The sequence below is a fragment of the Sprattus sprattus genome, assembly GCF_963457725.1.
Source record: "Sprattus sprattus genome assembly, chromosome: 8".
NCBI classification, from domain to species: Eukaryota; Metazoa; Chordata; class Actinopteri; order Clupeiformes; family Clupeidae; genus Sprattus; species Sprattus sprattus.
In genome coordinates, this window is record NC_137927.1 from 9,048,227 (window position 1) to 9,075,736 (window position 27,510).

The 27,510-nt window shown below is 43.7% G+C and overlaps 2 protein-coding genes across 2 annotated transcripts in view; one reads left to right on the forward strand and one right to left on the reverse strand.

Moving 5' to 3' along the window:
- adamtsl5 (ADAMTS like 5) overlaps positions 1 to 3,602 on the forward strand; it is a gene marked incomplete at both ends in the record, with an annotated part of 32,491 nt that extends 28,889 nt beyond the window's left edge. The window contains 5 exons of the mRNA XM_080843368.1: positions 257 to 420; positions 666 to 885; positions 2,658 to 2,798; positions 2,966 to 3,037; positions 3,265 to 3,602. Coding sequence (XP_080699494.1) covers positions 257 to 420; positions 666 to 885; positions 2,658 to 2,798; positions 2,966 to 3,037; positions 3,265 to 3,602 — 935 coding nt within the window. The remainder of the gene's footprint in view (positions 1 to 256; positions 421 to 665; positions 886 to 2,657; positions 2,799 to 2,965; positions 3,038 to 3,264) is intronic.
- A 4,396-nt stretch (positions 3,603 to 7,998) lies between these two features.
- On the reverse strand, positions 7,999 to 27,439 carry serinc4 (serine incorporator 4; the record flags this gene model as incomplete). Its single annotated transcript, XM_080843955.1, has 12 exons — positions 7,999 to 8,212; positions 8,735 to 8,888; positions 9,132 to 9,171; positions 9,381 to 9,453; positions 10,187 to 10,313; positions 14,775 to 14,870; positions 15,227 to 15,438; positions 20,142 to 20,235; positions 20,767 to 20,846; positions 21,524 to 21,702; positions 22,482 to 22,649; positions 27,371 to 27,439. 12 exons carry the CDS (start codon positions 27,437 to 27,439, stop codon positions 7,999 to 8,001), a joined length of 1,506 nt encoding a protein of 501 aa, XP_080700081.1.
- Between the last annotated feature and the right edge of the window lie 71 nt (positions 27,440 to 27,510).

Below are 27,510 nucleotides of genomic sequence, written 5' to 3' on the forward strand. Positions count from 1 at the left end.
GAATGGCATGCACACATGCATTCATGCATACAAACCCATGCATGCTTTTCCATATTTTAAATCTTACGTTTGTGTTGTGTTGTTGTTTTGTAGCTGTGCCTTGTGTGGTCTAGCCTGTCTTGCCTAGCTTCTCAGGTCTTATATATATGGATAGGACATGGCAATCTAAAAAATAAAGGTTTGAGGAAGAGGGACACATGGCAGGCACAGTTAAGTACAAGATGAACCGATAAAACTCACTTCATGTCTTCCTCAGCTCTACAAAATGGCCGTTCGCAGTTTGTCATCAACGGCAACTGGAAGATCAATATGCCGGGAGAGTACAGCGTGGCTGGCACCAAACTGCTCTACCGACGGTCCGCCGACACATGGGAAAGCTTTGAGGTCCCAGGGCCAACGAAGGAAGACTTACACATTATGGTATGGGTACACAGACCCGCCACACACACACTCACACACACGCACACTCAAACATGTCTAGAGTGAGAAAATGTCAACACTCTCTCTCTCTATCTCTCACTTTCTCTGGTCTCTCTGGTCTCTTTGAGATAAATCAATTCCAGTCTTATGTCTCATACATGATAAATAATACATATTGGTAATCACATTTACTCTGAGGTGAGTGATTGGTTACACGGTGGACATTGTGCCTCTAATATGTGCAGGTATTATCCACCGATAAGAACAACGGGATTGAGTATGAGTACTGGCTTCCACCTGACCGCTACGCACTATATCATGGGAGACGTAGTCCTTTGCGGCAGCCCCACCATGCTGGCTTTCCACCCTGGGATCCTCCGACTCCCAGCACCACCACAGTTACCACGACAACTACCACGACCACCACCACTACCAGACCTCAAGTGGTCACACGGCCGTACTGGGGTAAACTTCTCTTAAGTGTTTTTGTCACGTCCCGACCTTGGGCAGCCAAGAGCAATGACAGACAGCATGATGGAATTCTCAGCATACACACACACACACACACACACTCACACTCACAGACACAGACACACACAGGTACGCTGTTATATTTGCATATGTACAGTTCTCACAGAAAGATATTTTTAGCTCCTCATCAAACGGTAGAATCTTCACTGCTTAAACTGCCTCATAAGTCACGGCTGAACATGTTTTACTGTGAGGGCAAGTGAATGCTGAGTTACCTTTCACACCCTTTGGCTTGATATACACACACACACACACACACACACACACACACACACACACACACACACACACACACACACACACACACAGACACACACACACACACACCACTGACTACAGATAGCATTGTCTTACTGTAACCCAGAGGCTTGGCCCAGCAGCTTTCATCTGTTTCATGTTATAGGACGTTATCTTAGTTTCTGTCCGTGGGCCATCAAAGCTCCGTCTCTATGCTGCTCTTAATCATTACCCTGGCGCTTATGTGAGGTGTGTTTGAGGGGGATGTTGGCCATACGTCAGGCAGCTCAACAGAGGAAGTTCAGTTTCGTGCCCAACACATGAGGTCAGTGGTCTGGGCTGCGATTGGCAGGCAGACAGATACATGTCCCATCAGCCCCTGCAGCACACCTGGTGAGCGCTGGGAGGAAGGAACTCAGCCCAGCATTAGTTTGAACTCTTTGTTTGAAAACATATTTGGGTTTAAAGCATTATTTTCATTTTTCATTGAAAATAAATGTCTATATACAGTAAATGAAGAGCAAAGCTCATCTGTTTAAGCAAGTGCAAAACATCAGTATTTCCCTCTTTGGTCATTATTTCAAATGTAATTTAGAAAGATATGCACCTCCACACAGGTATGCACCTCCACACACATATGCACCTCCACACACATATGCACCTCCACACAGGTATGCACCTCCACACACACATGCACCTCCACACACATATGCACCTCCACACAGGTATGCACCTCCACACACACATGCACCTCCACACACATAATTATGCACCTCCACACAGGTATGCACCTCCACACACATACGCACCTCCACACACATATGCACCTCCACACAGGTATGCACCTCCACACACATATGCACCTCCACACAGGTATGCACCTCCACACACACATGCACCTCCACACAGGTATGCACCTCCACACAGGTATGCTCCTACACACAGGTATGCACCTCCACACACATATGCACCTCCACACAGGTATGCACCTCCACACAGGTATGCACCTCCACACAGGTATGCTCCTACACACAGGTATGCACCTCCACACACATATGCACCTCCACACAGGTATGCACCTCCACACAGGTATGCACCTCCACACAGGTATGCTCCTACACACAGGTATGCACCTCCACACATGCACCTCCACACAGGTATGCACCTCCACACAGGTATGATGTTCTTACTCGTGCAGCATCACTAGCAATGACGGTGGTTCTACAGAGCACACTGATATCTGGACAGCTATGCTGTGTTCTGATTGGACATTCACTCAGAGAATGGGGGAAACTCTGATTCAGCTCATGAACCAATCAGAAAGCCCTGATGAGCTCAGTCAGGGTTGCTTAAGGTCCTCTTCCAAAATGTCCTCATTGGTCTGTACTGTTTGTCTGTGTGCATGCCTGTGTGTATGTGTGTGTGTGTGTGTGTGTGTGTGTGTGTGTGTGTGTGTGTGTGTATTTTAGCACCAGTGGGGGGTAGAGAGGTGAACCCTCCTTACTTGCAGCATCAGCCTTACCATCCTCCTCCGCGACGTCATCATCCTCATCATCAACTTCATCAGTATGAGCCTAATCACAACCACCTGCCTGAGGAACCCCGGCAAGGTAACACACACACACACTCACACACATACTTACACACACACACTTCACGCACATTCACTTGACTTGTATCCCTATTATAAATTACTGCACAGTACAAAGTAAAATTAAGCAGATTGTGTTTTGTATTGAGCGTGGGGTTAATTGTTCATTTGGTCTGATCCTTGCAGGGCATTGTGGGAAGTGTAGGCGAGTGCGAAGTCGATCCGAGAGGCAGAGGCAGTATTGTGAGAAAGACTTTGGTGAGTCCATCTTTAATGATTAGTTAAATTAACCAATACACATTTCCTAAATTACAAAATGTTTTAATAAAAAACTTTAGTGGATAAGTACCATGTTCTGGTGGTATAGCAATCAATGTAGACATAACAGTTAGACTAATTATGTCAGAATGTATACAGTCATGATACTCTTATTACATTAAGATGTGCAGTAGTGTCTCTGTTCTAATGTTGTCCTGCTGGTCCAGTGTTCCGTGCCCAGATCCTTGAGAAGCGTTACCGCGGTGAGGAAACACGCTACGACGTCCAGGTGATCCACACCTACCGGAACCGGTACCGGCTGGAGCACCGTGAGTTCCTGTGGGTGCCCAATGTGTGCGACTGCCCGGCACTGGAGAAAGGGCGCCAGTACGTGCTGATGGTGCGGCAGCACGTGAACCACGAGCGCACGCTGGACCGCATCCTGCTGGACGAGGACAGCTACGTCCAGCCCTACCGCCCGCGCGAGCACAGCCTGCTCAAGCCCCTGGAGCAGCTGTGCTCCAACAGGGGGCCGCCACCAACACGCCACTACCACAGAGGATAGAGGGAGCATGGAGATGGAAGATGAGACAGAGACAGAGGGAGAGAGAGAGACAGAGATAGAGAAATAGAGAGAGAGAGAGGAGGAGGATTACATCTTCTTACATTTCCACTACCCTGTCTTTTGCCATATCCATTCAAACTGGGGGGGGGGGAGTGGGCATCGTCATGGTCCCAAAACTCCCAACCAGCTGCAGATATTTCCCCCAGTACAGCTGTTGTCCCAGGTGGATTTACTGACCCTTGCACCCTTCCTGTAACAGTATGACTAATTCCTCCCTGCAGCCTGTCCTGTGGGGTGCAGCCTCCAGCCCTGGGCCCCTCCCTCTGGTCGTCCCACCTCAGATGTGCTACTGGCATCTAAAATCTCTGTTCAAAAACTCCAGCTGTGACTGCAGAGACAAATGACCTTTCAATCAAGACATTTCTGATCACGAAAAGGCTCCAAACAGGAAAAGTGAACCTACGCTACGGCCTTGAGTCCAACCTCTCCGTCCTCTCTTTTTTGTTTAAGGTATTCCGACCGTGCCATGTCCTCATTACTGCCCCCCGAAGGCAAAGCAGGTCACGGCGGTGAGGCGTGACAGACCCAGAAGATGAGACAGGAAAGAGGCCCAGTCATGGGCGGTGCGAGGAGACGCAGGAGACACTGGGAGAGCTGTAGAGACTGTAGACTATAGAGGTGATGTTTGTTTGTTTGTACTCATAACCAAAAAAAGTGAAGCACTTTAGGTGGAGGTTTGGATTCACCTTTAAAATGTTATAAACCAAAGAGAAGAAAGTGGGCAATGAGAAGTTGAATTGCAAATATTTATGACCACTTTATACCTGTATCTGGCCAATCAGTGTGCAAGAGCTCCAAGGACGTATCCATAGTCATGCGAGCATATATCCATGTCTGCTCTACAAAAACGAAACCCACCCTTAGTTATCTGTCAGGTTTGTAATTCCGTCAATTCTGGTTTTAGTGAGTACCTGGGATGGTTCTAGACTGAACACGTAAAAACCCACTGACGGTGAGATAGGGAGAGAAGTAGGATGGCAAAACCCCTGAAATCACGTTTTGCTTCTCTCGCCATCTTTGCATTGTGTTGTTTTGATTTATTTATGTGCCAACGGAATACTTAGAAATCATACATATTTGTAAATGTCTTTTGATATTGTATTTTTTTGATATTGACATTTCATTTTATCAAACACTGCATTGCTCATGTTAAAAAGTATTTTAAGTTATTTTTGTGCAGTTATTCCTCATATGTTATGGCATATATAATAATTTTATATTTTTACCCAACCTGTGTGACAGTATCCGCTTGTTGCATGAGTTAACACTGCTTTGATCTTCTGGTCAGTGTTGGCAGCCTGTATTGTGTGTTTCCTGTGTTTCTGAGGATGCTGTCACGATTCCAAAGCTAAGCTCCAACTCCATGCTTCTAAGCCTGTTCTGATTGTAAAGACTGTGGTATTATTGTATCTCCATTGTGCCATCTATGGCTAGCAAAAAAAATGCCAACATTTGGTACAAGTTTTACTCAATTTAAATACTCAAGATCCTTGTATATCTCCAAGGACTTTCACAGCTCCAGATTATGCAGATGCCAGTAGTGCTTTGGAAAGCGGTAATCGTCTCTTTTTGATTGTTTGTGACTGAAAATTGTATCTCTCTGTGTATTTGAATTGCTTCCATTATTGTTCATGTGTGTTGATATGATAATTACGGATAATGAGACACATTACATAATACAGTGTCTTCTCACAAAGAGACTCTGCTTTTGCATCATGTCTGTCAGGGCAATACACAAGTTCCTTTATCTCATTTGATTTGCAGGGTTTGGGGGTTAATGTCTTTTGCAGCGTTTTTAAGAGAACATAACAGAAAGACTTACAAGGAAGCTCATCTTTCCTGGAAATCATGTCTGTGGGTGTGTTTGCGTTCTCACAGGATGACCTTTGACACGGCAAAGCCCTGATTAAAGACTAAAGGGTTTAAGACACAAAAAAAACAATGGGGTAAGGCCAGATGCCAGATGGCAATGGGGTAAGGCCAGATGCAAGCCTCCCACAAATTCAGATCAAGATGTCGTATACGATGTATTAAAACTCAAAATTCATGCTTTTCATAAGCAGTTTATTGTTTTGGGATTATACTCATATAGGTAATGCTGATATCTCATGTCATTATACCTTTTCTGTCTGTGACGAAGTGCCTAGCCTACAGCAATTTAAGCATCAAAACTTTTGTCATAGTTGAAATACTGATACTACAGACAGTTCATGCCAGGTTTTGTTAAATGAAGATTAAGAGGACAGTTAGAAAACTTAAGTTAACTGTTGTTAAACATCTTACCATCCCTATCTAACCCCTTTGTTATTCTCAAGCAATTTTAAGTGATGACCGCTCAACAACCTACCTGTACTGGTTAATTATCTATTTAGTCTACGCCCATGACTCTAGAGCTGGTCACATCTAAAAGGTGCCTTGTGAAGCATTTAGGGTGATCTGTTACCAAAACTGGAATATAGTTTTCATAATTATGTTTTCATTAACGTATAATGACCTGCAACTATAAATCGTTGCTTAGAATAAGCCCTTCATAGGGAGTGGGTCCTCTTCCACTGAGTCTGCCATGTTGGGCTGCCAGGTTTCTACAGAAGCCCAGAGTGGACAAATGGAAGCACTGGCACCAGAGAGGTCCTTTCATATTTTTATGGCACCTAACAGCCACTGTAGCTTTTCCTACACAAGTATTCAGTTGATTGCAATCTGTAGCCTCACCACTAGATGCCACTAGATCCATCATACTGTCCCTTTAAGAATTAGTCTTTGAAGTGTACGCAATATGTTGCTTCCTCCTAACTTCACTGACAAAGAACGTGAAAAGTCAAGCATTGTGTATTTTGTTAGAAATGTATTTACAAAAATAACATGCAAATGCTTCATCACAATGACATAAACTGTGCTACTATGAAAATGTAGTTAATACATACATATAAATAATCAAATAGCAAAATTCACCTGACAACCAACTATAATAGACAAAACAGCAACAAAAAACAATTTTAAACGTCAGCCTATACCAATGCACCTGAGCAGTTTGAAATGTTTTTTTTTTTTTTTTTGTTCTTCATGAGCAAAGCAACGCTAAATAAATTCATCTGTCACACAAAGAGAACCCTTTGGTAAATTTGGGAACCAACTGGGTTCTAAGCAGATCATTTTACTCAGCTCTAAAACAGGGTTCTCTAACAGGAACAAGCAGGAAAAACTGTTATGTTGCGGAGTGGAAGATGCAGTCCACGATTCTTATCCAATAAAACAAAATTTTGCCTACTTCAGCGAATTTCTACTCAGTCTAATGGATGTCTGTCCAAGGGGGGTTATTTGATTGCCTGTTCAAATATCAACAACCTCCGGCCTGAATCGCAGACTGCACCTTAATGCCCAAAGGAGATAATGCGGCACAGGCTGCAAATCTACCTGTGCTGCACACTTTAAATTCAGCTGTGATGAAACTGTATGTCACTGTTTTTTTTACTGGTAAGCTCGTTATATACTTGTAATGCTGGTGCTTAGAGTAAGAAGGCTTATGCTTTTTCCCTGTTCCTGCTTGCCTGCCTGTGGCACTTCATAACTGACTTGTGCCGTCTGTTCATGGCCTTTCTAGTGTTCTTATCTGGACAGAACCTTTTTCTCTCTCCCTGTGGCTGCTGGGAGTGTGGGAGTGGGGGGGTGAGGATGGGGGGTGGGGTGGGGTTGGGTGTTGTGAAGTGGTGTTTAGGAGAGAAGGTGATGGGGGCTGAACTGGTGAGCTTCCCTGGAACCAAAGGTTCTCTCTGCTCTAGGTTTTGGGGTCTGGCTCGAGCCACAGATCATAGAGAACAGATACTGCCCTTGCTTATCCTATATCAAAGGTGAACTGAGCTGCAAAATCAACTAAAGATCAGACTCAATACCTCACCCCTCTAATCAGCTTACGTCTCCGGCTAACCCCGATGCTAGAACAATCTAAAGCGTAATTAGCACTAGAAATCCTCCAGGCCCTCTGTTCTTTGATTTTCCTTTGAAGACATGAGGGATCTTCTACTCACTGTCAGCTGATCCTTTTGGCAATTCTTTGACACACATCCCCACTTTCTTAGCATTCAAAGAGATAACACAGCCAACGTGGTCAGAATGTCTAAAAAGTTTGTTCTTCTGATTTGTTTTCATTTTTCCCCCCCGTTTGTTCGTTTGCTTGTTTTTGCAGTCCTGCCATCGATGGGTGTAGTTTGGTGATCGCCACAGAGGGACATGTCCTTTTCTCACCAAGTTACTGTTTAACCCTCGACAGGACAAGCCTATTCCAGTGAGGTCATTTGAGTGTTGCTCGGCAACGAGTGTTGCTCGGCAATGACAGATGTCAGACGCTCACATGGACGTGGCGGTGGGAGGCAGCGCGTCTTTTGATGCGTGAACGCCGCGGGCGGGACTTGCGGTCCGAATGGCTGCGGCACAGGGGCCCAAGTAAGAGCCAGAGGTAGAGGCACACACATGCCCAACACGACGACATCTTCACCCAGAAGGTGGACCAGCTGCCGTGGGTGAAGGTGGTCTCCAGTACCGCTGTCTCATAACTGGAGAAAAGGGAAAAGAAGAATGGCAGGACCAATATGTCATATATTTAATGTTCTAAATCATAAATGTGAACATGATATGCCATCAGAGTTTAAGGAAACATGCTTAACTAAAAAACAATGCTACAGCCAGTTTATTCTCCTTTTAAAATTTCCGTTCGTGAATGGAACGTCTGTTTTGGGATTTTGCCCTTCGCCCAATTCCTCAGTACTATTTTATTACCTAGGCAACAACGAGCGTGAAATATACAACAGAAATATGCAAATGTGACTCTAAATTGACTCAATTTACGATCGCTATATGGTGAAGACATACTGACGTCTAAATAGAGTAATGTAACTCATGCCCACCCCTAGCAACCAGCTATTTATCTATCTTATCAAATATAAACCATGTACTCGTTTTAAAAGAGTTTATTCAATGTTATGACAATAAATGGATGTGGTGAAATTTCTCCAGCGTGTTTGACCTGAACCAGTTGGTGAGGGTCATCAAACAGAACTGAAGGCTACATGTCTGACCTGAACCAGTTGGTGAGGGTCATCATGACGTAGAGCGACGCCAGGAAGAAGACAAAATGGAAGAAGAAGTAGCTGTAGGCCACACGGTGTGTCTCGTTATGGACCACCTTCTGGCAGCCTTTGTTCTCCTCATCGACTATAAACTCTTCCTCAGCTGATCACACACACGCGCGCGCACACACACACACACACACACACACACACACACACACACACACACACACACAGCAGAGAATATGGTCATTCATCACCATGAATAACTACAGAGATGCATAGTAAAGATATTTAACATCAAATCAATGCGAAAAGACAAAATATTTAATGAGAAAATGTATCTTCAATCAATCTATTGATCAATCAAACAGTCAGTCAATCAGTCAAGTTAGTTAAAGCTCACCCTCCTCTTCCTCAGGACAGCAGAAGAAGCAGGTTGATTTCTGTGTGTAGGAAGTAAACAAGAACACAAAAAAGTACAGTTATTCAGACTTTTTTCTGCATTCACATGACTGCACTGGAATGATAATGTATAGAGCAAAAGAGTTCTGTATGGGTTAAAACTGCTAAGGACTCCATTTTGCTGACAGAGCACATAAACATAGCTAATTGTCCTCCCCACAACAGGATGCTGCACAGCAGGCTACAGTACCTGGAACTCATAGCGGTAAACTTTAATCATCCAGAAGGGGCCAAACACCTCAGCCAGGTAGGACGCCTCATTACTACGAACAGAGCAAAGAAGACATCATCATCATCATCATCATCATCACCATCTCACACATAATGTACCTCCTGTGCTTTCATAATCAGATTTTTATGAAACACAATAAATACACACAGTTACACAAATTGCTTAGTGTATGAATCTGTTCACAGCCCTGAATGTAGGCCCTCTCTTCCTCTCCCCGGGTCCTCCCTAGTAGTTTGTGTTAAACATGTGCTTGGGCTAATTACTACAACTTTTATACCCTGCAGGTAGAGATACTGAGTGAAACCAGCTGACTCTGAGTATTGGACACATAAACATTTTATTATCTAGACAAGCACTAAAAACCACAAAGTTGTGTTTTTTTCTTTCACAGTGTTTAGTATTTACAGTAGGGCAGTGCTTCATGCACAGGGCTTTATACTTCTTAGCGGTTTCTTCAGAGTGGTATTACTTGGCATCCCTTTAAGGTGCTGCTTGGAATCCTCTGATGGAGGGTTTTGTAGAACTTATTGTAATGGTTTTGGTTACTAAGATTTTCATTGGATTTTTTTTTGCTGTAAGGAACCCTTTCAGTTCTAAAACTCTTTTGTGTACAAGGCCTCTTCACACAAGAACCTATGGAAAACTATACAGAACCTAAAGCGCCTATACAGTATTTTCTATGATAGTGGAATGGTTCTATGTGGATCTGAAGAGATCTGGATCAGCACATGCTATTAAAGGACATGGAGTTGTGGTGAACGCACCATGCAAACAGCACACAGCAGTACATGATGGCTGCTCCAATGATGGCCACTGCGTTTCCCTCCTTCTGAATCTCACCACGACCCGTGCTTGGGTAGCAAACAGTGATGTTCATGCCCTGGTACTCCACTAGGGGGAGAGAAAGAGAGAGATAGAGAGAGATAGAGAGAGAGAGAGAGAGAGAGAGAGAGAGAGAAGAGTGAGAAAAGGGATAGAAGGAGAGAAATGTTATCATGTTCAGGTTCAATACCAAAGCAACTACACTGTTATAAGATATTCCCAGAAACCTATTAATGCTTAAATTGTATGTGTGTGTGTGTGTGTGCATGTGCCGGTGTAAACTGAGAGAGAGGGAGACAGAGAGAGAGAGATACATTCTAGGATCCTCATCAGCTATAAAACACTTCCACTTTGATGGCATTTTCACTAATATGTTTCGTAAGCATTCATTCTCCTGACATGATTGCGTGTGTATGCTTGCCAGAGAGATAAAGAGAGAGAGAGAGAGAGAGAGCGAGAGCGAGGACAGAACAGAGAGAACATAAGCTGCTTGCTAATGCTGTAGCCTATTTATCGGTCTCAATTAATCGGCTTCTAAATGTCACATTAATGTGATGAAAGAAAGTGTGTCTATTTACAGGTTCACATGAAAGCTGAGCATCAAAACCATCAACAGGTGGATGAACCTGCTACATGAGTTAAATCAACACGTCATCAACACCATCAACAGGTGGATGAACCTGCTACATGAGTTAAATCAACATGTCATCAAAACCATCAACAGGTGGATGAACCTGCTACATGAGTTTTGTTTTGTTCTCCCAGATGACCTGTCCTGTGTGTGTGTGTGTGTGTGTGTGTGTGTGTGTGTGTGTGTGTGTGTGTGTGTGGGTGTGTGTGTGTGTGTGTTTGTAAGAACCTGCATCAGACGTTTAATGTCCTTCTTTCACTAGAATCCTTTCTTTGTCTTCTTTACCGCTCCCTCTCTCCCTTCACCTCCCACCCTCTCCATTTCAAACTCTTATCAATTTATCTATTTATTTCTCAGCCTACGTTTCTTCCCTTCACTTTCCCAATGTACCTCTCTTTCTCTCTCACACACTCTCTTTCTCTCTCACACACTCTCTTTCTCTCTCACACACTCTCTTTCTCTCTGACACACTCTCTTTCTCTCTGACACACTCTCTTTCTCTCTCACACACTCTCTTTCTCTCTCACACACTCTCTTTCTCTCTGACACACTCTCTTTCTCTCTCACACACTCTCTTTCTCTCTCACACGCTCTCTTTCTCTCTCACACACTCTCTTTCTCTCTCACACACTCTCTTTCTCTCTCACACACTCTCTTTCTCTCTGACACGCTCTCTTTCTCTCTCTCTCCTCTGCAGCCCGGAGGCAGAGTCATTTCAAACTCTTAACCCCTGCAGTGTGTGTGTGTGTGCTTGTGCATCCCATTTGCCCGTCTCAGGGCTGAAGTGTGTGTGTGTGTGTGTGTGTGTGTGTATGTGTGTGTGTTTGTGCAACCCATTTGACCACCTAAGAGCTGGAGCTGGTGCTGGTGCTGCAGTGGAGCTGTGCCGCTGGATGCTGAGCTGCAAAAACAGGCTAATTACAGGTCCACTGCGGCTCGCCTCATCATCGTTAGCCAGGAATGCTAATTGAGATACGTCTGGCACACAGCATCCAGCTCAGAGGAGACACTAGTGTGTGTGTGTGTGTGTGTGTGTGTGTGTGTGTGTGTTTAATTGTTTTCTGTTTCTGCTGCATTCCTTAGAACAGACGTTGGATTGGACTACGGGTAGTGTTCTGTTCTCTTAGCACTCCCTCCCTTCCTCCCTCCCTCCCTCCCTCCCTCCCTCCTTCCCTCTCTTGACCTCACTTTCTCCCTCTCTCTTACTATTCTAGTAAGTACACACAACACACACAACACACTCTTTGAAGGGACCCACAGACACATCAGTTGGAGTGGCAGTAGGATTGTCACGGATTAATGCAAATTAGTGTGTGTGTGTGAGTGTGTGTGCTTACTTGTGTCCCCCTGTGTGTGTGTGTGTGTGTGTGTGTATGTGTGTTTGTGTGTGTGTGTGTGTGTGTGTGTGTGTGTGTGTTCTTACGTGTGTGTGTGTGTGTGTGTGTGTGTGTGTGTGTGTGTGTGTGTGTGTGTGTGTGTGTGTGTGTACGTACATAATTTTCATACTGGAAAGGTGTTTTTATAGCAGACTGACAGTGCATATTTGTGGAACAGGTTGAAGCATTTCCCAGGACTGCCTGAGGACAGAAAACCTCTACAGCAGAGAGAGAGAGAGAGAGAGAGAGAGAGAGAGGAAGCACTGAACACACCAAAGCCCCCCAAGCAGTAACATAACACAACACAAGGGCACTAGTAACTACCAGCATACTAAAGCATCACAACACAGAGTCTCTGAAGGACAAAGCACTAAAACACTGAATCAAATGAATGCCATATGAACTGAATGACCTCTCTCTGACCCTCATTGGATTGAAACACAATACAGCAAACTAGAACTCGTCAGGGGAGACACATAACTGTGATCTTTTGTTTGGTACAGTAAACAGTAAATAACGAAATTAAGATGACTGATGATTAAAATGATGATTTAGATGATTTACAGACTTTTAAGAGTTCAAAAACAACTAAGCCATGATTTTGAAAACAGTTTTCCTGATTACTGACACTTGTGTGTAACAAAGTGCCTTTTGGTACAGAGAGGGCACACAATTTAAACATGTAGTGCTGCAGAAAGGCCATTCTGTCTGTAGTACATCAACAGCTTCATTTTTCTCTTACCCCTCCCTCTTAAATATATTTTCCAAAACCCATACATCTAGTAAAGCACCATCAAATCAGAGAAATTCCTTGTTTTACCATCTTTTTCATCAGTCCCCAACGACCCCCTTTTTGTGTTTCATTTGGTGTCAGTCCCTCAGTCCCTCATATCCACATCTCTCTCTTTCTCTCTCCCTCCCTCTCTCCCTCCACCTTGTTCCAGGTTTAGAGCTTACATCTCTCATCACAGCTGCGTTTCCAATGACCCGTGCCATGTCACTCAGTCTAAACCACAGCTGACCCACATGCCTATGGCCTCCATGTCTATGGCCACACACATGGATGCACGCACACACACACACACGCGTACAGACGCACGCGTGCACACACACACACACACACACACGCCCAAAGATAGTAAATACTGATGGAAGCATATATGGCCCCTGGCATGAAGATGTACAATAACCCCTTAAAAGATACACACACAAACAATGACCATGTGTTCTCCAAGTCTGCCAGATCACATATACACCTGTCTGTGGACTGTATAGAATATGTCTCTGAAGATCTGAGCTACATATCAACATTAATTACCACGTAGAGAGAGAGAGAGAGAGAAAGAGAGGGGGCGGCTGGGGGGTAAAGATTTAAGCAAAGGCAAGTGGAAAGGAAATAGTTGAGCATCCCTGAGGACCAGTAAAGCCCCATGTTGTTCGAGAGGCTCCTGACCTGTGAGTTTCAGCATAAAACCACAGAGAGAGGCTGGAGGCAGGCCAGCAGGCAGCTCCCTGCTACAGTTCCACTCCATTACACCCCAAATGGCTGATTACTACCTGCAGTAATCACTTAATGCCCCTGGGGGAATAATTCCAGGGAGAGCCCACTGCAGTTAGGCCATTCCACAACAGAAAGTTCATTTGGTCACCAGATGTAAACTAACTAAGATCTTGCAAACTAACTAGCTGTCTTACTTGGTGCCATACGGAACCATTTAAAGGTTCTACCAGATGATTTGAGATGTAAATGCTCTGAGACTGAGCAGGGGGTGTTACAACAGCAGAGACAACAAAATCCCTCTCTTTAAATAGCAGTTAGTGGGTTCATTGACTCCAAGAGCAGAATTTGTGGTGTCTAGTTGTAACGGAGCAAATGGCAGATATTCATGTATGAGTTTACAGCAAACACAAATGGTGTGTGTGTGTGTGTATGTGTGTGTGTGTAAACATATGCACGAGTTTGTGTGTAATTTATCTGATACATCATCTAATCCAGTGACAGCAAGGACAGAATAATGAATTATGGGTACATGAGGTTTGGCAAGAGTGCTATGCTGCCAGATAACTGATCCTATCGCAAAAGAACACACACAGACACATACATCTGGAAAAGATTCCACAGGTAACCTCTTTCTTTACATATGTGTGTGTGTGTGTGTGTGTGTGTGTGTGTGTGTGTGTGTGTGTGAGCAATTATCCTGTCACTCTTAATGTCTGGAATGCGGAGTATCTAAGCCCTGCTTCTAACTTGACAACTTAAAAGTTACCGAGAAATAGACACTGTGGTCTCTTAGGCTTGCGTGCTTGCGTGTCTGCGCAAAAGGCCAACCATAAATTAAGCTTGAGGGGGAAACACTGACATGTTGGTCTAAAACAGCAGCTTAAAGAGGGAAACACAGACGGCCATGTTGGTCGGAAACAGCAGCTTTAAGAGTATCACTCTGTTTCCTCATGTGCCCACAACGCCAAAATGTTCATCCTTTGTGTATGTGTTTGTGTGTGTGCGTGTGTATGTGTGTGTACCTCTCTCAGGTGGTCGACTGGAGAGGGCAGAGAAGGTAAGGTACATCACATAGCAGCTGATGATGGACGCTTGTAGTAGTCCTGAGCGTGGTCGCTCTACAGATTAAAACACAGAATCCATGAGTACACACACACACACACACACACACACACACACACACACACACACACACTCTACAGATTAAGACACAGAATCCATGTGAACACACACACACACACACACACACACAGACACACACACACGCACGCACACACACACATCATGCAAGCATACACCCAACCAACACACTAACACACATACACATACAAGCACTGTGTTGGAATACAGCAGAAGGATAATAGATCATAAAGCAGTTAATATGCTGTTACAATAATAATACAACACATGTCCCTATGGACATTCTCATACATGAACCCCTGCCTTACTGGTGGACAGTAGTCATGTGACTCACTCTGCTGGACGCAGGGCGTGAGGGCGATGAAACTCATGATGCCACACAGCGTCAGGTTGGTCCACAGCAGCCCCTTGTTGAGCTGGCAGCCGGCCGGGTGCGTGTAGTACTGATACATGAAGGTGAAGGCTGCGGTGGCGATGGTGTAGAAGAAGAGTGTGGCGCACATCACTGCCAGGTACCAGCGCTTGTCCTCCGCTGCCCCCGTCATCCTGGGGGAGGAATGACAGGTAGGGGGGGTGAGCACTGATCTCCTACTTACATTAAACATTAAAGGTGCAGTCCGCGATTGTTATCCCATATACTTTTTGTGAAATAAAGCAATGTGTTCCTCGCGGCCCTCTAGCTGTCCATTCCGTGTGTGCACTCAAAAAAAGTCTGGTGTTCACACACACAGTCCCGGCACTGGAAATGAGAAACAAGCCCTAGTGGCTCGGACTGAGCCATAAGCAATTCCAGCCAATTAACACGCTGCATCAGGAACACGGAATGGAGGGGTGTAATTGGATTGGTTGTTGGGCACAAATGGCATTCTAAACGGAAGTTCGAGCACAGATGTACTGAATTTGCCCCGCCCCTCTCATGTCAATCACCCAGACTTTATTTCAACTCGGTTCTCCTCATCGACTGTAGCACAGCCAGAGAACATGCCAAACATACTCTTCTGCTTGCATATCTTTGGCAAATGTGGAACTCAAACTCGTAAACAACGCTCCATGCATCCAAAACCAAATCACAGAGTGCATCTTTAAATACATGCAAAGACTCTTATACATGTAAATATACATTTGCACAGACTCAACCATATGCGCACACATATGTTTACAAACAGATTTATGTCTGCAAAGGGTAAATGCATCCACTTGGAAATTCACACACACCCCAGGAGGCCATAGCACCTCCTTTTAACCTGGGAGGTGAAAGGAAGGAGAAAAAGAAAAAAAGTTCAAAAGGGATCTGGATGAAACATCTAACTCTCACATGCACACATACATATGAGCATAGACACACACACACACACACACACACACACACACACACACACACACACACACACACACGCATGCACGCACGCACGCACGCACGCACGCACATACACACAACCACTTCTGCAAATGGCATAACCAGAGGCACTTAAGATCTTGGCTCCAGAACCTTCTAAGATGGATGGCATCTGATGGCACGACTAAGCGATTTGCCTCCATGTTTGAAATGTGATTGTTTTGGATAGGTGCCACACCCAAAACCGGTGTAACTGCTAGGCCAATTTATACTCCGGGGTTTAAATTGGCCTAGGCCAATTCATACCCCCTCTGGCCAGATTATACCCCCATAATATCAGTAATGTTGAGTGATATACTTAATTACTTAATTTTTCAACATTTTATTGGGGGTTCAGCTTTGTCAGGTAAGTTAAGTGAGAAAGCTAACTGACTTAAATCTTAAAACTCTAAAACATAGACTTTTATTACTCCAACCAGAAAAACTGAAAAAATATTAGACTTCCACAAAGATCAAAGATTACTACGTCCTGAAACTTCAACTTCTAAGACTAGCAAGTCCTCCAGCAATATAAATGTTCAAAGTTAAACACTGAAAACAACATCAGAGAGAGAGACAGGCAGATAGATGGAGGGAGAGATGGCCAATACAGGTTTTACAACTACTGAGGGCTACAGTCTTAGATGTGATCTATAAAAGAATAACATTATGGTCTTCCGATCTGTTTCAAGAGAAAGTTCTCTGTACTTTTCCTTGTGCCAGAGCATATATAAAAACATGTGAAGACCACCATAAAAATGATTTGGAAAAGTGAAAGAGAGAGGTGGAGAGGTAGAAAAAGGGAGTGTAATGAGTGTGGTTGTAAATCAGTCTATCAGCAGAAGTAAGTGCAGCTGCTCTGCCTTGGTCTGCTGTGCTGTGGTCTGCTCTCCTGTGCTCTGCTGTGCTGTGCTGTGCTGTGCTGTGCTGTGGTCTGCTCTCCTGTGCTCTGCTGTGCTGTGCTGTGCTGTGCTGTGGTCTGCTCTCCTGTGCTCTGCTGTGCTGTGCTGTGCTGTGCTGTGCTGTGGTCTGCTCTCCTGTGCTGTGCTGTGCTGTGCTGTGCTGTGCTGTGCTGTGCTGTGCTGTGCTGTGCTGTGCCCTGCTGTGGTCTGCTCTCCTGTGCTGTGCTGTGCTGTGCTGTGCTGTGCTGTGCTGTGCTGTGCCCTGCTGTGGTCTGCTCTCCTGTGCTGTGCTGTGCTGTGCTCTCCTGTGCTGTGCTGTGCTGTGCTGTGCTGTGCTGTGCTGTGCCCTGCTGTGCTGTGCTGTGCTGTGCTGTGCCCTGCTGTGCTGTGCCCTGCTGTGCCCTGCTGTGCCCTGCTGTGCCCTGCTGTGCTGTGCTGTGCTGTGCTGTGCCCTGCTGTGCTGTGCTGTGCTGTGCCCTGCTGTGCTGTGCTGTGCTGTGCTGTGCCCTGCTGTGCTGTGCCCTGCTGTGCCCTGCTGTGCCCTGCTGTGCCCTGCTGTGCTGTGCTGTGCTGTGCTGTGCCCTGCTGTGCTGTGCTGTGCTGTGCCCTGCTGTGCTGTGCTGTGCTGTGCCCTGCTGTGCTGTGCTGTGCTGTGCCCTGCTGTGCCCTGCTGTGCTGTGCTCTGCCCTGCTGTGCTGTGCCCTGCTGTGCTGTGCTGTGCTGTGCTCTCCTGTGCTGTGCTGTGCTGTGCCGTGCCGTCCTGTGTGCAGTGCTGTGCTCTGCATTGCTGCAGTGGTCAGACTGTGGTAACACTGCCCATTTCCAAACAGCAGCAAGGACTAAAGCATGTCACAGAGGGCAGTATGTAGTATGACCTAATGATTATATATATTTAGTAGTGCTGTCAAACGATTAAAATATTTAATCACGATTAATCGCATTTTTGTCATAGTTAACTCAAAATGAATCGCGATTAATCACACATTTGTATCTATTCTAAATGTCCCCTCAATTATTTTTTTTCCATCATTTTTATTTTATTTTAATGCTCTTATCAACATGGAAAAGTGGATTGGCTTGCTTTATGCAATGTTTTATTTGATTGAAAAACAACATTGCCAAACAGGGCGGTACAAAATAAAATTATAAAGTGCACATTTCAGATAAACAAGGACTCAGCCTATAGTGCAGTTAAACCATGGCTTAATATTTGCTTTTAACATAGAAGTCAGGCCTCTTATTTCAAAAACAATGAACCTTAACAGTAAGGTAACCAATAATAGGTAAGCCTACTTCTTCTGTGCTTTCAGCCAGCTGCCTGTTGACATTTTCAGACAACAGTGAAGCTCGCTTCTTTTGCACTACACAACTTTTAAAGGTAAACTTTCTATTTAGAAGCTTTTTATCATCCATTTTGTCATATCGCGCTCACCATTCACTCAAACGTAACGTTAGCCTACTACACAGTTTGCGAGGCCTTGACAACGCGTTAATCGCGAGATAAAAACATTTACGGCGCTAAAATGGGTTTGCGTTAACGCTGTTAATAACGTGTTGACCTGACAGCACTAACATTTAGACACCTGTGATCTTCAAACCTGAACCATACTGAAACACAGAACATGAAATATTCAAGCCTTTTAATTAAAACTAAAGTGGTTGCAGTTGGTCAAAATGTCTTCATCCCCAGAGATGGTAGATGTAGAGCACTGTGAAGTGTCACCTAGAGCGATGTAGAGCACTGTGACATGTCACCTAGAGCAGCAGGAGACCAGAGATGGTCTTTTAGAGCGATTTAGAGCACTGTAACATGTCACCTAGAGCAGCAGGAGACCAGAGATGGTCTTTTAGAGCGATGTAGAGCTCTGTGACTTGTCACCTAGAGCAGCAGGAGACCAGAGATGGTCTTTTAGAGCGATTTAGAGCACTGTAACATGTCACCTAGAGCAGCAGGAGACCAGAGATGGTCTTTTAGAGCGATGTAGAGCACTGTGACGTGTCACCTAGAGCGCTGTAGAGCTCTGTGACATGTCACCTAGAGCAGCAGAAGACCAGAGATGGTCTTTTAGAGCAATTTAGAGCACTGTAACATGTCACCTAGAGCAGCAGGAGACCGGAGATGGTCTTTTAGAGCGATTTAGAGCACTGTAACATGTCACCTAGAGCAGCAGGAGACCAGAGATGGTCTTTTAGAGCGATGTAGAGCACTGTGACGTGTCACCTAGAGCGCTGTAGAGCTCTGTGACATGTCACCTAGAGCAGCAGAAGACCAGAGATGGTCTTTTAGAACGATGGGCTTTGCCCAACAGGCAAGACAAGAGCAACATTAGCAAGAAAGTTTTTTATTTCCCACAGTGCAGTTTTTGCATCAGCTGAAATCTGAGTGCACTGATAACCCGCCCTCACAGAGAACAAACCACAGGATCAAGCACCTCTTTTATGAGTCCAATAACAGGAGGTCCTGACCCCGCATGCCACCTTACGTTTCATCCAGACCAAACCAAACATGCGCTTTCCAATCCCTCATTATTTGCCAACGTAAGCGACCCGATCCGACAAGACCCAGAAGCCACGGCCATCAGGAGCACTCCCTGGCATTCACCCCCCACTATGAGAGAAGGGCGGCCCAAAGCCTTAGGTGTGGAGGAGTAGGGGTGTGACAGGTGAACTTGAGGGGAAGTGTGGGAGGAAGCTGGAGCGTGACCCCCTAATCTGCCTTTATGACATTTGTTTAACAACTTTACTGATTCGTAATGTGAAGAAAAGAAACAAATGAAAACCGTACTGGAGCAAAATAATGTGAGTAAGAAGAAGTAAACTTGGGCAGAGGAGCGGAGCTCATCTGTTGCCCATCTGTAGCAGCCATTGTGAGGCAGGGAGAGAGAGAGAGAGAGAGAGAGAGGGAGTGAGAGAAAGAGAGAGAGAGAGAGAGAGAGAGAGAGAGAGAGAGAAAGAGAAAAAGAGAGGCTCACCAGTTCTTGTTCCAGGTGTGGGCGAATGCTGTGATGAGGACGAGCTGGATAAGTATGAAGGCAAACCCTCCCACCACACCTACATAGTGCCAGGCTGGCAGAGAAGGGGGGAAAGGAGAACAGTCAAACATAGATGTAGAGAAGAAGAGAGAGTGGGGCAGTGGGAGTGGACGAGAGAAAGGGAGAGAGATTTGAATATGTATAGGGAAAGAAAGAGTGAAAAAGGCAAAGCAATAAGAGACAAAGAAGAAAGAATGACAAAAACTTAATATAACTTAACCATCCCACTCATAGCAATTCGTCTTAAGAAGCTGTAAACTACCATAAGCTTTGGAACAGAGGGTGAACCGCATTTGCTACACCTGTGATGGATTGCAGATTCATAAAGCCAATGACTCTACAGGGCCATCTAGTGGCAAAAGCAACTAAACAACTTCAATGACTAAAATGCTGGAAATATTTAAGTTGCTTCTGGTTTTGAATACAAAGCAATACAGTAAAAAATCTACATCTGTGGGATTATTCTATTTAATAAAATATAACTGGGCTTTGTATCTAAATACCTTCCAGTAAAATAAAATGATAGGCATGTGTGTGAGTGTATGTGTGTGCGCTGGTATTTTACCATGCAGGAAGGACTCTGTAGGAATAAAGAAGGCAGCAGCACACATTCCTAAAAGCATGATGAACTTCAGAAACCAAAATCTGAGAAAGGCAAAGATGGATAGAAAGAGAGAGAGAGAGAGAGAGAGAGAGAGAGAGAGAGAGAGAGAGAGAGAGAGAGAGAGAGAACAAGAATTGATTAATTCAGACATGTACGCGTGCGTGTGTGTGTGTGTCTAAACGTCCTCTGTGGTCCTGTCTCAGATAAGAACCTTAGGAGGGGCCTGTCCATCCAACCCCATCTCCAGCTTATGGCTTAATCCTGCTGTCTCTCTCCACTGAATCATCCATAATACACACACACACACACAGAGTGTGTGTGTATATTATATATATATATATATATATATATATATATATATATATATATATATTTACATTTGTTTGATAAATATGATGGTGTAGTGATCTGAATGTGGTTTATATGACATACTCATTGTCAGCTGATGAGCTGAACTACATTCACCCAATTCATAACTACTACTGTACTTTTGGGTCTCAGGAGCCATTGTATCTGTGCCTCACGCATGGCTCCTCACAGCACTAGGAAGCTTTGACTACACAGAGGACTCAATCCTGCACCCAATATTCCATCTTAGAACTTTGACTACACAGAAGAGGAAACACAAGTTTAATTTCCTGCTGAAATGCGTTGTTCTCCTGAAAGGCACTTAACCGCTGACTAAAGCCCCTGGTGGGCGCAGAAGCCCTCGACCTACCCGTTGTGGATGAGGGCACGGAAGTCCTGGCTGGACTTGACGTCGATGAGGAAGAGAGCCAGCATCAGGTGGAAGCAGGCCGTGCCGAAACAAACCCGGTACACAGCCGAGTAGCCCACCAGCATCTCACAGTCTCCGCCACCATGAGCCTCGTCACACACCATATTAAAGAAAGGCACCTGGAGCACACACACACACACACACACACACACACACACGCAATACAGATGTACACTCCTAGAATGCATATGCATACACAGAGATTTACACCCCCACCAAGACCAATGGTGCATTATCATATATGGCATATTTTGAGATGGTCAGTTGATTGATTTTCCAGATATATCTGCCAAATTTCAGCCAATTTAACTGGCATGTCAAGTCCTGTGATCAGTCCTATAACACATTAACATTCCCATCAATCATAACTGAAACTCTAGCTCAAATATGTAAGTATGTACCATGAGTTGTCAGACATTAAAGGTCAGTGTGGAGGAGCCACTCACGTGTAAGAGTAAACATGACCCTGAACCCACACTTTGTTAAGCGCACTGATCCAGCTGTTATGAAACCTGCCTTTGCTTATTAACACACAGCTGATGGCGCTCTGGAGATGAGTGCCCACACACCAGGATTTAAGGGGCTGAGCGAAACACATCTGGATGTGTGTCTTACGTTGATTCGCATCTTTGGAACATAAGCAGTGAATGGACAGGATTTAGACTAAACACAGCAAGGCTTATCCTTTGTGTTTACGTGCGAGTGTATGGGGTGTTTGTGTCCACGCTTGTGCATCCCAAGAGCGACGGGATTAACCCAACATTTATTATGAATGTGACTTAAATACGAGCAGGCCAGGGCACTCCTGAATGTATCAAAGGATTTACAGAAAGAGGAAAGACGATAGTTTTTTAAATCTCGGAAATGCACACATGCTCTAAAAAAGAGAGTCACTCACCTTCTCCCTCATGGTATCAGACACCGTCCGTGACAGCATCAGGCACGAGACAGTACAGGAAATGATGTGGAACAGAATGTACATCACCCGTGTGCTGGAGGACGATTTTACAGGCGGACAGAAGGCGCAGCACAGCGAGCAGGGAGCGGGGCCACAGCAGCAACATATCTGAGACAAAAACAAACAAACAACAAATACATAAAGAAATATGTTACTGGAATGCATGAATCATTGAAAGCATTGAAAACACACACAGACCCACATGAGGAGAGTAACTCCTCAACAGTTTCAACGGTTGTTATGTATTTATTTTTCTGTTAAATCTTAATCCTTTAAAAATAAACTCCCATTAATTAAATTTGTTAAATCTGCCTGCCATATATGGAGCACTCTTTGAGACACAGCCAGTGAAGTAAACTAGGTTGATGAGCTACATACACACACACACACACACACACACACACACACACACACACACACACACCCCTTTCAGAAGGCAGTGAGAATCTGGGCGTGGGAGTGATGGTGTTTTTTTTTTAATGGAGCAGGCTGGTCGGGGAGGCAGGTCTGCCAGAGATTAATCTACAAGCCTCCGTGCATCTGGATGATTCTGGCAGGCTGAACATGAGCCAAGGGCCTCTTAACCCAAGATAAACCCGGCAACACAGAGCGGACCAAATCTAAAGGCCATTTTCCTGATGAGCTGTTTACTGGGGAGGCCTCTCTCTCTCTCTCTCTCTGTCTCTCTCCCTCTCCCCCTTTCTCTCGACATGTGACTTATGTGATATTTGGAGTAAAAAGGACTTCTGTGGCAGCCCAGTGATGCACCAGTTATGGCATGAGCCCACGTGTGAGGCTAAACATGCAAATCTGCCATTCAGAAACAACTGATGGAACGGTCTTGGTTTGATGGATGTTCCAGGGGCCAGTGGACGCTTTCAGGGGACCTCTTACGGTGGCATTATGGTTCAGATGCACAAACAAAACACAATCTTTTTTGACAAGTTTCATCAAGTGACCACAATAAAAGCTGCTTAGATTGCACAAAATGATGGCAAAGTGCACCTTTTTATATGTCATACTGGGCAGGGCTGGGCAATTAACTGAGGATTAACCAATACCATGATTTCAGACCAAAATTCACTTCTCACAATAAATTAAGTATGCCAGGTTGTGTTTGTCTATGTTTTTCATAATTCAACATAAAAAAACAAGGTAGAAATCCCTATAGTATGCTATAGTTGTACTTTTGCGTATTTACCTATGCCCTTTAAACAGATCTTGAAGTTTACCACAGATGCTTAAGAAGATCAAACTGTTCAAATGAGAGATTTATGATACATTTATGCCATGCATTCATAACCTGCATCCTCAGAGCTACTAGCTGGTTTCCACCGCATAATCTGATGAAAAAGCACTGAGAGGCCTAGTCGTTGTAGCCATTGAGCACCGACAGAAAGAAACAAAGCACCTCTAATGAACTCATACTGCTGTCAAAGATCTCATCAGAACACAACACACAGAGCTCATGAGTACACCATATCAATACCAGTCAGTGATTCTTGAGATAAGGGACAAAACAGGTTTTGATTTTCCCAAAAAATATTTGGATAACTTCCAAAATATATGATTACATTTATGTCAAATGAAGTTTTGTCTATCCAAACATGTTTTGGTTCAACCTCCCAGTTGTAGATTATTTATGTTAATTGAATGTTTGCTGGGTCAGCACTTGATTTTTGTCAACACCATCATAAACATAAATATACTTATGGAAATTATTTTAAATGATCTTATCAGAAATATTATTACTCTTTAGTTTTCCCAGTTCCCCTTATAATGTACAGAGGTCTTTAAATCATTAAAAACAAAAGTTTAGAGCCAAAGAAGTCAATGTTTAATGAGTAGAATTGAAATCATATCACGAATTACATTTGTCTTTAACCTTCAGATTTAACAGAGACATTTTTAAGCATTAAAAATACACATCTACATTGGAAATGTGTTAGTCTTTGAACAAATATCCTTCAAGGAATGAAACAGATACCATTTTTTTTTTTAAATATAAAAAATATATCTGAAGGAGTTAACACTCTATATCTAAACTAGATTTAATTCGACACATGAAACTGAAATAGCAATAAAAATGCATAGGAAGTGATATTTTTGGCATAAACAGCATTAAAATGATTAAAATGGACACTAAAATGGCCTTAGTCAACACCATCAGAGAAAGTCAACCCCATCAGACACAAATGTTGATGGTGTTTGATGGTGTTTTGATGGTGTTGACGTCTGATGGTGTTGACAAAAAAAGTACATTTCTCCTTATATCACACAAGATTCTCACAGGAGCCATCTTGTTTATCATCTGTTGATCATGGTCCAGCCAATCTATATAAATAAACACTAGATTGCAGAACATTTTACTCTAATGTTGACTCTAGCCATTTTGGAGTTGATACACTATGGTTGTGACGTGTGCATATTAGTAAATAGATATGAAAAACAAAGTATTATTAAAAACTTACCAGAGCTCAAATTTTCTCATGTCACCAGGAGGACCAAGGAGGAAGGAAAGGGGTCCTTTGAGTTAAAGCTGCCCTAAATTATTCCTGATTTTTTTTCCTAATTTAAAAAAGTCTGATGGTGTTGACGAAAACTCCGGACACATGTTCAACTGACCAGAAAGTACATTCAAAATGTTTAAAACATTTTTTTTTTAATGTTTGTGAAATAAATACTATGTTATTTACATATGATCTAGATAAAGTTCAATTTTATATCACTTTTCAGACTTTTTAAAGCATTGCAGTGTGATGTGACCTGCTTTCGGACATGGGTTTTTGTAGGTACTGGTCACATATCATATCATTAAGAATAAAAACAAAATGTTAGACAACAACAAAACACACTTTGTTGTGCTACCCTTGTCCTGTTGATGAGTTTGGTGAGGCTTTTAAAATATATTACGTACATTTTAAGATAAAAAAAACTGTGATTTATGTCACGGACATGTTTTGTCCCAGGTCTCAAGAATCACTGCAGTGTAAATACTGTCCACCAAAACCAATACACATTTGCACCCAAAATACCAGCCTTTTTCACTTCCTCTTCATGATTTGATTATTTGCATAATTCTGCATATTTTGTTCGTATGACTCTTTTTTTGTTCTGTTGAGTGTACTGTATGAGAGGTGTGCATCTCCCAAACTCAAGCAAACCACTTCCTCTGTAAGCAGCTCTCGCGTTACACATTATGAAATGAGCCTCGGAATGAAATAGCCTTCCAGTTATTTGGTAGATGCGCTTTTTGAAGACCACGGTTGATTGCATCGTATTTCCCGCTCCAGGTCACAAAGGGCTGATTCATTCATTCATGTTTCTAGCCTTTGTCCATGTCAAATGGTCAGTGTGAAGACCATTTGACCAGGTTACAACCACCCCTGCTGTTTCTTTCCGGAGATCTCTGAACAACAAATAACTTTGGGTGAACTTCAAATTCAAAGTCTAAAATGCATAACTATTCTCACACTGTGTGCTTGGCTTTTAATAAGCCCATAGTTATAGTATGATAATAATAATGAAGCCCTCAGTTAATGACTTTAAAGCCAGGATCGATCATATTTGTCACCCAACTTGTGAGATGAGATGAGGGGTATAGTATAAGGGGAATAGAGGAGACAAGAGGAGGGAAGAATTGTTTTAATACACCGTGTGTAAAAAGTTGGTCAGTTAAAATCACACCATTGACAAACTGGGACTGCCTAGAGAGGCCTACCCTCATTAAGGACCACTGGCTTCATGAAACGTGAGCTGGTAAAGAGAAGTTAAGAATTTGGAACTAAATAAAGTCGTTTAATGTTTCCATACAGGTATATCTAATATGACCCTCTGAATGCTGAAACTAATACTGTGGAAATATGTGTTAAGTGCACAACTTCATCAATCATGTCAGGTAGTCTGGCACAGTCTGTGTAGCTAATGAGCCGGCGTGGATTAGGTTGTTAAGTAGCAGCCCGCATTGTTGAGGTCGCTATGGTGACTGGCTTGCTTTGTGATGTCATAACATCAGCGCGGAGTTCCTGAATGCCCTGTTTCCCCTGACTGTCCACACATTCACTAATGTGACACCACTGAAATCCAGGTTTAATAAGCTTATTACAGAAGCATGTCTCTATTCAATGAGATATTACTGGGATCTAAAAGACCGCTATTGGGCTAGCAAGTGAGTTGATTGTGTTAAGTGCTAGGGTGCACAAAATACTTGAGATGGATCTGATATACCTTCACTTCAAGAAAACCTCCCAATGTTTCTGAACACTGTTTTATCAACTGAACCACCAGATTACAAAAACCCACAAGTGTAAACCTACAGAAGTGACATCTATGTCTGGGAGAATGTGTTTGTGTGAGAGAGAGAGAGAGTCCACACGCTTCATTCAGTCTTCTCATTAGCGGGAGTGCTCTGATGCCCATTCTTTTCACACTGTCACAATGGGCCATGCCAGTTTGAAAGAGTTGGAGCTACTGAGAGAGAGAGAGGAGTCTGTGTGTGATTTCACAGTATACTCAACATGCCAGAGACAGAACCCATCCAGAGAGACCAAAACCAAAATCTCTCAAACAGACCAACGAAAAGAACACAAAAACATGTTTACCACACAGAAACATGTTAACAACACAAAAACATGTTTACTGCAAACTATTTATTGGCACCCTACTCTGCCAAAACTCTCCTATTTATTTTTTTACTTGTCCTCAACTTCAAACTTTCACTCAAGCCAACCTGTTGACAGCTCCTCTATCTGTCACTTCATTAGACTCCCATCCACCTACCTGTTAAACCACCACATATTTGACAGGTCATTAAAACTCTTCTTTCTCACCTGGTAGGCCACCATGTTCAGGAAGTAGCTGTACACCCCATTGGGGTGCCCGGCTTCGACCGTCGACATGGCAATTCCTCAGAATCTCCAGTTAAGCCTGGCCATTAATCCTGAAAGTTCCTGACTAATGAATGCCCATG